This window comes from Calliphora vicina, chromosome 3 (genome assembly GCF_958450345.1).
Source record: "Calliphora vicina chromosome 3, idCalVici1.1, whole genome shotgun sequence".
Taxonomy (NCBI): domain Eukaryota; kingdom Metazoa; phylum Arthropoda; class Insecta; order Diptera; family Calliphoridae; genus Calliphora; species Calliphora vicina.
The window spans coordinates 98,074,130-98,086,467 of record NC_088782.1 but is presented as its reverse complement, the minus strand read 5'-3'; the positions used below and the strand labels follow the sequence as shown (position 1 = coordinate 98,086,467).

The window sequence follows — 12,338 nt, the reverse complement described above, 5'->3', positions numbered from 1 at the left end:
GCGGAGGGGTGTGTAAAAATCAAATTTTAACATTATACCGCTAATGCCATCAAAAAAAAAAAGATTTTGTAAAAAAAAATTATTGTACATATGTATGTATAGTTGTTGATCGAACTTTTTTTCAATTCGTATAGATAGTTTATATAGTTTCCTATATAAAGGTTTTCAAGGTCAGTGATTTTTGGCAAAAAAAAAATTTTTAAAAAAATTAATTTTGTCCAACATTTTTTTTCCTCAACAAACTAAATTTTGTTGAAAAAAAAATTTTTTTTCATTACACAAATGCTTTTTTTCATTCCCAACGTTCAAACAATGACAATTCTTTTCGTTGCATAACATCATTCTAAAAATTTCAGAGACAGAAAATAACGGGTTCACTTTCATTTCAATGGTTAATTCTCATTACCAGCAATTTAAAAATATTTTACATTAAAAATATTTTACATACATATATCACTGAGAACATTATTAGAGAACATTTTAGATCAGTGGTTGAGAGAAACAGAAAAGAAACAAACACAAATAATATAGGTGAGTGATTTATCAAACTTCATATTTCTTCTATAATTCGTTAAAAATTACTAAACAAATTATTGTGCGTAAATAAAAGAGGAATTAACAGTTATTAAGATCAAGAACAATTTAATTGTTTGTCTCTCATCAAACCATTAAAAACAACAAAAACAAATAAAGGTCACTCCAAACCATGCAAATAAAAATCATTTTATAACTGTTATTTTTTGTGATTTATTTTTATCACAAAATATTAATCACAATTTGGGTTTTTTTGGTATATGGACGTGTTATTTACGATCTCTGAAAAATTTTAATTCACAGTGGTGTACTCTGAAGCTAATGATTTAAGCGAAGAAAGGAATAAATTCCAGCACATGTCCGGTACATTTTCATATCGTTCGATAATAAGGTGCAACATTGTCTTCTGTATTATCAATCGATCATAAACAATTTTGTTTAATCTTGCATATTAGGTGCATGAATAAGAAATTTTCTAAGTGAAATCTATTAAAAAAAAATATTTTGAATAACTCTGCGCATAACTAAAAATAACGGTTTATACAAATAAAATTTGTTTTCATTTCGTCACTGTTTTGTGTTGATCAGTTAAAAAGCTATAAGTTAAATCAAATTAGTAAGTAACAAGTGTTTTGGAATTTTTTGCAAGAATAAAAAAAGGTTTACAAATTATTTAAGGTGAAAATTTACAAAAAATGCCACCAAAAAAAACAGGTATTGGTAAAAACACAACCAAATCACGTAATATCAGGGAAAGAAGAGCAGCCGAAACAGCTGCGGAACGCGAATCACGTCTTCAGGAAAAACGGGAAAGGGCATCTACGTCTAGAGCCGCAGAAACGGAAAGAGAACGCGAATCACGGCTTCAGGAAATGCGTCGCAGTTCATCTTCATCGAGAGCTGCAGAGACACCACAACAGCATACCGAAAGACTACAAGCCAGTAGATCCCGAATGGCTCGATCAAGAGAAAGAATATATTTAAAGTTGGCGGCATTCCATTACGATAAGGATGATGACTACAGAAATCACAAGGACGTACTGATTGGCGCAATGAACAAAGTTTGCTTACATTGCAACGCATTGAAGTTCCCTAAGGAATCCCCGGGAATGTGCTGTTCGAACGGTAAGGTTGTTCTGCCACCAGTTATTGAACCTCCTGAGCCGCTTCTAAGTTACATTTCCGGCACCACTCCGATTTCAAAGCACTTTCTTCAAAATATCCGAAAGTACAACTCATGCTTTCAAATGACGTCCTTCGGGGCAACTAATATTGTAAACAACGTCGGCTTTATGTCCACCTTCAAAGTTCAAGGCCAAATATACCACAGAATTGGATCGTTGCTCCCCCTTCCCAATGATGATGCGAAGTTCCTTCAAATTTATTTCACTGGAAATGAAGTTACAGAAGCCGAACACCGTTGCGCAATCAGTACTGAAGTTAGGCGGGAAATTGTTTCGAGTCTTCAAGCAATGTTACACGAACACAACAGCCTTATCCGACTATTCAAAACAGCCTTAGACCAGATGCCGACTGATGATTATGTGATTGTGATAAGAGCTGACAAGACTCCGGCTGGTGAACATGAGCGGCGCTTCAATGCACCGGTGATAGATGATGTCGCAGTTGTTATGGTTGGCACAGAATTCGAGCGGCGAGATATAATTATTCATCGCCGGAATGCAAGTGTTCAACGCGTTGCCGAAACTCATCGGTCGTATGATGCCCTACAATATCCAGTGCTTTTTCCACGGGGTGAGGATGGGTATCATTTCAACGTAATGCAAATGAATCTCAACTCAAATGAAGAGTCAACAAAAAGAGTTTCCTGTATGGACTTTTATGCATATCGTCTTATGGTCAGGCCAAATGAATATAATTATTTGTTGAAATGTCGCGAACTCTTCCATCAATTCATCGTCGACATGTACGCGAAAATTGAAAGTGAACGTCTACTCTTCATTCGGTTGAATCAAAAAAAGCTACGCGTTGAGGAATATGTCCATTTGCGTGATGCAATCGTCAATGATGGAAACGCTGCGAATATCGGCCAAATGGTGATCTTGCCAGCGACATACACTGGCAGTCCGCGACACATGCATGAGTACGCTCAAGATTCTATGACATACGTACGCAAATATGGACGACCGGACCTCTTTATCACTTTCACATGCAATCCAGCATGGAAAGACATCCCCGACCTGTTATTCACCGGCCAAAGTTCAACACATAGGCACGATCTCTTCGCCCGAGTATTTAAACAAAAGTTGATTAGGCTGATGGATGTCATCACCAAAAATCACATATTTGGCGAAACTCAATGCTGGATGTACTCGGTTGAATGGCAAAAGCGAGGCCTGCCACACGCCCATATTTTAGTCTGGCTTAAACAAAAAATCATGCCAACTCAAATCGATGACGTGATTTCCGCTGAACTACCGAATCCCGCAGAAGATCCGATTCTATTTGAATCAATACGAAAACACATGATCCACGGGCCTTGCGGTGAACTGAACACAAATTCACCATGCATGAAAGAAAGTAAGTGTACAAAGCGCTATCCACGTGAGCTGATCCGAGAAACTCAAACTGGAGGCGATGGATATCCTCTGTATAGGCGAAGAAAGCCGGATGACGGTGGATACACAACCACAATCAAAATGCGCAATGCAGATGTTGACGTCGATAACAGATGGATCGTGCCCTACTCACCGCTGCTTTCAAAAATGTTTGATGCCCACATCAATGTTGAGTACTGCAATTCTGTAAAGTCAATCAAATACATTTGCAAATACGTCAACAAAGGCAGTGATATGGCAGTATTCGGGCTGGCCAATCCAACTGACGAAATCACACAGTTCCAGATGGGGCGCTACATCAGCAGCAATGAAGCGGTTTGGCGTATATTATCATTCAACATTCACGAGCGATATCCTACAGTTCAACATCTAGCTGTTCATTTGGAAAATGGCCAGCGTGTTTATTTCACCGAGCAAAACGCTGAAAATAGAGCAGAGCAGCCGCCACACACCACTCTCACCGCTTTCTTTGATTTGTGTTCAACTGACAATTTCGCCAAGACTTTATTATATCCAGAAGTTCCCAAATATTACACTTGGAACACGTCGTTAAAGAAATTCATGAGGAGAAAGCGTGGTGCGATTGTCTCAGAATATGTTGGTGTGTATTCTTCTCATGCCTTGGGACGTGTCTACACAGTTCATCCAAATAATGCTGAATGTTATTATTTGCGATTGTTATTGCATAGTATCAAAGGTCCAACATCATTCGCCGACTTAAGAACCATCGATGGAAACGAATGCCAAACTTATCGAGAAGCGTGTTTCAGATTGGGGCTGCTTGAAAGTGATCAGCATTGGAACACAACACTAACAGAGGCATCACTCACATGTCACCCAAAACAAATACGCACTTTGTTTGCGATTATTTTAACAACATGCTCACCATCGAATCCACGAGAACTGTGGGAAACGCATCGCGAAAGCTTAAGTGAAGACATTCTCATGCAATCACGCGTAACTGATCCTAACAAGCAGTATTCAGACAATATTTTCAACCAAGCTCTACTCTTGATTGAGGACATGTGCATATCCATGAACAACAAAGTCTTAACTGACCTAGGAATGCCGGCATCAATACGGGACATAAACAGTTTGCAAGACAGAGACCTGGTGCGAGAACAGCACTTCGATGTGAACCAGCAAAAACAATATGTGAAAACTCAAACCAAACGTTTAGTTCCTGATCAGAAAAATGCTTACGAAAAAATTATGCAACGTATATCAAACGGAAATGGCGGACTTTTTTTCCTCGATGCACCAGGAGGGACAGGCAAAACATTCCTCATCAATTTAATATTGGCGTCGGTTCGGATGCAGAATTGGATTGCACTCGCAGTGGCATCATCGGGAATTGCATCGACGTTATTGGACGGCGGACGCACTCAGCACTCAGCACTCAAACTGCCATTGAAATTGAACCAAACGGAATCACCAATTTGCAAAATCAGCAAAAACTCCGGCATGGCCACAATCCTTAAAACGTGCAAGATTATCATTTGGGATGAATGCACAATGGCACATAAGAAATTGCTCGAAGCGCTCGACCGGACCCTGCGTGATTTTCGGGGAAACAACCAACCGATGGGAGGTGCTCTGATTCTTCTTGCTGGTGACTTCCGCCAAACTTTGCCCGTTATTCCTCGATCAATGCCCGCAGATGAGTTGAACGCATGCTTAAAATCTTCATACCTTTGGAACCGAGTCGAAAAAATCACGCTATCGACGAATATGCGAGTGCATTTGCTGCAAGACCCTTCTGCCGAAACATTCTCAAAACAACTGTTGGACATCGGAAATGGAAAAATTCCAATTGATCCCGCCACTAATGAGATTTCGTTCCCGCCGAACTTCTGCCAAATGCTAACGAATATTCAAGCCGTTGTCGATAAGGTATTCCCAAGTCTTACAACCAACTACAAAAACTCGGATTGGCTGTGGGAACGTGCAATTTTGGCACCCAAAAATGATGATGTCAATAAACTCAATGAGCAAATTCAATTGAAACTGCCTGGCGAAACAATTAAATACAAATCTATTGACACTGTTACGATCGAAGAACAAGCCGTCAATTATCCTACTGAATTTTTGAATTCATTGGAACCAGCCGGAATGCCACCACATGTATTAACATTAAAGGTTGGATCACCGATAATGCTTCTCCGGAACTTAAACGCGCCAAAATTATGCAACGGAACAAGATTGACCATCAAAAAATGTTCACCTAATTTAATTGAGGCAACAATAATCGGTGGTAGATTCAAAGGCGAAGACGTTCTGATTCCACGCATACCGATGATTTCCAACGACTTACCATTTGAATTCAAGCGGCTCCAGTTCCCAATTCGTCTTGCCTTTGCTATAACCATTAACAAAGCACAAGGCCAATCGTTGACTATTGCTGGCTTACATTTGGAAAATTCATGTTTTTCACACGGTCAATTGTATGTGGCTTGCTCCCGAGTTGGCACACCAAATAATTTATATATTTTTACTCCAAATAAAAAAACAAGAAACATTGTATATCCCCTGGCATTAAGATGAATTCATAAATATAATATCCCATTTGTCTTAAATACATTCATTTGCCTTATCCGCCGTCATCTGGATACAAATAACAAGTGTTTCGACACTGTATATTAAAATCGAGATCGAGATGCAATATAAAACAGATGTTTTCTAATGGCCAGCAACGCGGACCGGGTTCAGCTAGTTACAAATAAAGTATTTTAATTTAATTCCTGTATATATTTGACCAGGCGCGGATCCAGAGGGTGAAAAAAGGAAAAACCGAAGTTTTAATATAAAAAAGGAATAATGTAATATACATTTTACTTCAATTACTCCACAACACCCCCCCCCCAATCGTTCACATGGATCCGTGCCTGATTTAACCTTTGTTGCTCACGATAAATCCTGTTAAAAAATGTTTTGGAAAAGTTTTTGAACGTACCTAATTAGATTAATATATCCGCCCAAATCCTTCATATGTTTTATGTTATAAAAGAACAATATTTTATACTGGATTTTTCTTCAATTATTATGTTTTTTACAAATAAAATTTAATATTTTCCATAACATAATTTAATGGTTCTATCAAGTTCTTTCGTAACAAGTTTGTGTTCTATAGAATTAGACTAGAATCAATGTCTAAAGTTGGGTTTCCACATACACCGTATTCGGCGCCGATAACGAAAACTGAAACTGTTTTTTCCTCTTCCAATCAAGAAATTTTTTTTTATTCATTTTGATTTTCTTTAAATTTGAAATAAAAAAATAATTAAACACAAAGAACCTTAAGTGTTTTTTTTATAGTCGTTCTAGAACTAGTGATTTTGGAACAAGTTCTAAAAATGTTCCTGAGCATACTACAAATTACAAATTTCATAAGATTATTTTGGATTTTGACCTATTAGTTAAATATTTTGAAAAGTTTCAATCGTATTGTCAACCACTGTTACAGGGTGTTACAGGGTTTTAAGATGATTCTTCAATTAGTTTTTTTAGAAAACTTATTAAAACAAGTTGAATCATATTAACATCAGTTAATATCAGCTCGCTAATATTGTATTTAAATAAAAAACCTGATGAAAACCACTGACTGCGCTAGGTTAAACTGGCATCTAACTCTTGAGATAGACAAACGGGGGTCCTTACGGGTCCCGTTGTGATACATTTGGTCAAATGTAGGTTGTAAAATGGAGTTCTAGTTCTGACATTTGGTCAAAATTTATGAGAAAATAGGGGCTCTTGTGTATATATACTTAGTAAGGAATGTAGCTTTACATAATTGTTTACAGTTTATACTATACTTACATACATTCATACATACATCTATGTACATTTTCTCAGTTGTGCTTAATAATGATTCAATTAAAATAAACTCCTTCATCTTGATAAAAAATAAATTTAATCAACGCTTTTTATTGTCTGATAATTACCATTCATCCCAAAGTTCAAGAAGTTTAAAAGTACTTAATAAAAGGGTTAATATGGAATTTCATATAAAAAATAATACAAAAAATAAACACAAATTGAATTATTAAAATGAATCATTCACATGCGAAGTGTATGTCATCGTCTACCATGTATCATCATGCAACAGCACTCGCTGATGTTATCGAATTTAATTATTTAACAGATTCTAAAGCAACAAAGTCTCTACATAGAAGTTCATACATATTTACAAGTAACTCATGTAACTATTTCTAAGAATTTCTTAGCTCGTTTTGAAATTGCATTACTTACAACTTTCTGCAGTCACAGCAGTTTCCTGTAGTTGTTGAAATCTACTCGTAAAGGAAAATACCGCTTCTGTTTTGTTGCTACAATAATGTGAAAATTTACTTCAACAATCTAAGATTGTAATAGTTTATCGCGTACTATATGTTTCTGCATCTCTGTCCAACAACAGCTACAACAACAAACTGCAAAAGTTCAATTACTTTTTCACATGTGGACACACTGTTTTGTTCAATAGTTTTTTTTTTTGTTTTTTTTGCAGATGTTGTTGTTGTTTGGAGCACAGAAAGAAAAATTTTGCTAGAAAAACTACTTTTTAACTGGAAACCTGTTTTACTAGTACATAGCATTACGACTGACTACAAATTAGAGAAAAATTGCAACGATATAAGCTAAAACTATATATTCATATAGGTATAAAATAGTTGCCAGATTGGGGGGGAGATTATTTCGATTCAGAGCGAAAATGGAAAATTTAGATTTCAATTTATTTTTATTTGATGTGCAACATATTAAATTGACATTATTTTGGTATTGCCATTGTTTGGACGACAATTCATTGAAGCTTCGCTAGATTTTTACTTTTTTGTTCGTGTAGATTGCAAATTAATCAGATAAGTTAGTATGTATTTAAAAAACAATCAAGTCCTTCATTATCTTAGAAATATCAACAAAGCGCTTTTCTAATATGTGCAAATCTGGCATCTTTACTGTATATAACATTGCGGATGCATTTTGTATCTGAAAAAAATAATCTTATTTTGTCACGCAAACGTTTATGATGAGCTTTAATCTGTTTCTCTCTTTCTGCTGCTAACATCGCTACCAGGAATGGAAAATTCAAATTTCAGTATCAGAATATTATTTTCCAAATTCAGATTACTAAAATTTAAAATTTTAATTTATTTTCATATTAGCGTAGTTTTGTAATGCAATTCATCTGTAAAAACACTGTTATATTGAAGATTGTCTGGAGAAAATACTGTTATACACAAGATTTTCTATAAAAAAATACTGTTATACACAAGATTTTCTATAAAAAAAATACTGTTATACACAAGATTTTCTATAGAAAATACTGTTATACACAAGATTTTCTATAGAAAATACTGTTATACACAAGATTTTCTATAGAAAATACAGTTATACACAAGATTTTCTATAGAAAATACTGTTATACACAAGATTTTCTATAGAAAATACTGTTATACACAAGATTTTCAATAGAAAATACTGTTATACACAAGATTTTCTATAGAAAATACTGTTATACACAAGATTTTCTATAGAAAATACTGTTATACACAAGATTTTCTATAGAAAATACTGTTATACACAAGATTTTCTATAGAAAATACTGTTATACACAAGATTTTCTATAGAAAATACTGTTATACACAAGATTTTCTATGGAAAATACTGTTATACACAAGATTTTCTATAGAAAATACTGTTATACACAAGATTTTCTATAGAAAATACTGTTATACACAAGATTTTCTATAGAAAATACTGTTATACACAAGATTTTCTATAGAAAATACTGTTATACACAAGATTTTCTATAGAAAATACTGTTATACACAAGATTTTCTATAGAAAATACTGTTATACACAAGATTTTCAATAGAAAATACTGTTATACACAAGATTTTCTATAGAAAATACTGTTATACACAAGATTTTCTATAGAAAATACTGTTATACACAAGATTTTCTATAGAAAATACTGTTATACACAAGATTTTCTATAGAAAATACTGTTATACACAAGATTTTCTATAGAAAATACTGTTATACACAAGATTTTCTATAGAAAATACTGTTATACACAAGATTTTCTATAGAAAATACTGTTATACACAAGATTTTCTATAGAAAATACTGTTATACACAAGATTTTCTATAGAAAATACTGTTATACACAAGATTTTCTATAGAAAATACTGTTATACACAAGATTTTCTATAGAAAATACTGTTATACACAAGATTTTCTATAGAAAATACTGTTATACACAAGATTTTCTATAGAAAATACTGTTATACACAAGATTTTCTACAGAAAATACTGTTACACACATGATTTTCTATAGAAAATACTGTTATACACAAGATTTTCTATAGAAAATACTGTTATACACAAGATTTTCTATAGAAAATACTGTTATACACAAGATTTTCTATAGAAAATACTGTTATACACAAGATTTTCTATAGAAAATACTGTTATACACAAGATTTTCTATAGAAAAGTATTTAAACTTTGTACAAATTAATTTCTTATCACTGTACGGAGTTTGGCTAAAAATGGGTGGAATTGTATTAGAGGGCGTGGCACCAATCATATAAAGTAAATAGTTATTTGCGAATATGTGGAGAACTGTAATTGGGAAAGTCTTCAATCTTTATACGAATCGATTTCGTATCACTGCATGAATTTCAAGCAAAAATGGGAAGGACAGGAAGAGGATGTGAGTCACCTAACATACAAAGTAATAGTATGTGAATCAGAACAGTGGTTTTGCACTTCAAATACAAAGTACAGAGTCAATTTTGGATAACGGAAATGGAGATGCTACAAACTTTTAAAATTTTACAAGTTTTTTTTTTGGTTGAAATTAGGCTATATCAGGTGAACTATTTTAGAGAAATCTGTAAATCTTACAAGGATTTATTTCGTTACCATGGTATGTAGTTGGCTGAATTGGATTAATTATTTTGGAATATTTGGAGAACAATAATTGTGAGCTTAGTACGAATGTATTTCTTACCACTGTACGAAGTTTAGCTAAAAAATGGGCAAGGTCGGAATAGTGAAATTATAGGGACCGAACGTCTTAAGAAAAGTATATATTTTTTAAAATCGCAGCATATTTTTTATACTTTCATATTTTTTATACCGGTATTAAATATTTATTTAATTTTTCATAAAATTCGATCATAAAAATTAATCCGAATCTATAGGAATTTATACATAAAATACCGAAAATTGTTTGAAAGCATCAAATGAGTCTCAGGAGTACCATGGTACTTTTCAATAGTATCAGAAAAAAGTACGATCGTATCAACTTTTCCATCCTTGATCGCTACTCTGCACGTGCAAAAGAATGTAAAAAACAAATACGAATGCATTAACAAAATGAATTTAACAAAACAATGACAAATATTTTAATAAACAAACCAAATATGCCGTCAGTTTGTTTGTTGGCGTTGAGTGCGGGCACTTGTTATGAATAGGGGGAATTTATAACAAAAGTGCAAGAAGACAACAACAATGAGAAAATGAGTTTTTTTCTAAGCGATATTAACACGATCTGTACCGAAAGGTTTATAAGTGGCAATATTGTTATTTAACCTGCATTTTATGACAATGACAAAATTATAACAAAAATGTATTTAATAAAATAGATACATACATTTGTATAACCCCTGAAGGAAAATGTTAACAGTTTCATTATCGACAACTACTTCAGAAAAGTGCCTAAAGTATAGACTAGAATTACTAAAATGTACTATTGAATCTCTGTTTCCAATGTCTACATATGGTCCCAAAAAAGTACCTAGTAAATAGTACAATCGTCATGTTAAAGAGACAAGTCCCTTTCATATAAAGTGTTAAGACTGGAACCAGTGCATATCACCGAGGAACCAAGCAGGCACCAGTTAAGCGTCGGTTTCCTTCCTTCTAGGGAAGGTAATGCTAATTTGTACTATTTCGATAACCATATTTTAAAACGGGCAATTTATTTATTACAAATTCCTCCGTCCATTATTTGTTTCAAATAAGATGTACATCCAAAAATCTACTGCATGATTTTACATTTACCAGACACAAAAATGGGTTTGAATGTGATATCGAGTAAACAACCTGTTAACTGACCACACGATCGACATAAGTCAGTAGATCCGCCACTAGAATTACTTTCAAATCACTGACTCATTACTGTTACACTTTTGATTCCATAATAAATTGGATCCTCGATTAGTTATTTAACAAAAACAAACGCAAGAATAAATTGGTTATAATTAAAAAAGTACCTCTAAGCACTCACTGATCATAAAACTTATTGCTTAATAATCCAGAATATCATTTAAAAACGTTTGATAAAAATCTGAAAATAGCTGCTCAATATGCTATTTTATTTATTAATTGAGCTGTCATCTATTGTACACCTCTTTTAGAGCTGCAGTATCCCTAAGATTTGAGGTTCGAGATATTGAAAAGGCAATTCTTGATTAAAACTCCGAAGTATTTTTTTGCCTTTTTTAGACTTTTATAAAGAAACTTTAAATACAAAAAGTTTGATCAGGCACACAGATCCTTTTCAGATATCTGGGTTTCGTTTAAGGCAAACATGTTAAGCCGATATAGAATCAAAACTAGTTTTTAACTCAGAAGCCAATTCTGAAATGTCACGTTATTACATTCGTAAGAAGAGTAATAAGAGACCATCACTTTTTTTTTCTTAAAAAAAACACGTATCCGAACTCAATATGAGATTCTTGAGACATTTTTTTATTTGAGCTTTTTAACGTTATGAAATTGACAACTGAAACTTAAATCGCAATTAATGCAAATTCCAAGTGAACCAGCACCCTCTTTGCAGTAAGTGTGTTTGTATGAAAATCTAAAAACAAAATTAAAGAGGGTGTTTAATAAAATTCAATAGAATGTGGAAAATGATTTGTGTAGGTTTTAATAAAACCTTTGCCTATAAAGGGGTGAATGTTATTGCTGTTGTCATTTAGTTTAAATTTTAAATTAAGGCTAAAACAAAAACCTACAATTGCTATGCACCAAGTAAATTCAATGTTAAAACGACAATTTAAACTACAATTACAGTGTTAAATGAACATGAGAAGACTTGTTAAGGATATAAATGCATGCGAACGGCTGACTAGTTGTCACAATAATAGTTTCATTTACGAGAATGTTTGTAGGTGCAAATAAAACAATAGAATGTCGTCATTGTGATGAGAG

At 33.7% G+C, this 12,338-nt stretch overlaps 2 protein-coding genes across 3 annotated transcripts in view; one reads left to right on the top strand and one right to left on the bottom strand.

Annotated features, from left to right (window-relative positions):
* Nucleotides 1-12,338, bottom strand: part of LOC135954512 (uncharacterized) — a 36,600-nt gene that overhangs the window by 18,686 nt on the left and 5,576 nt on the right. The gene's annotated exons all lie outside the window — the stretch shown is intronic.
* LOC135955637 (uncharacterized) lies at nt 1,230-5,657 on the top strand. The gene has a single exon (XM_065505996.1). It carries the CDS (start codon nt 1,230-1,232, stop codon nt 5,655-5,657), a length of 4,428 nt encoding a protein of 1,475 aa, XP_065362068.1.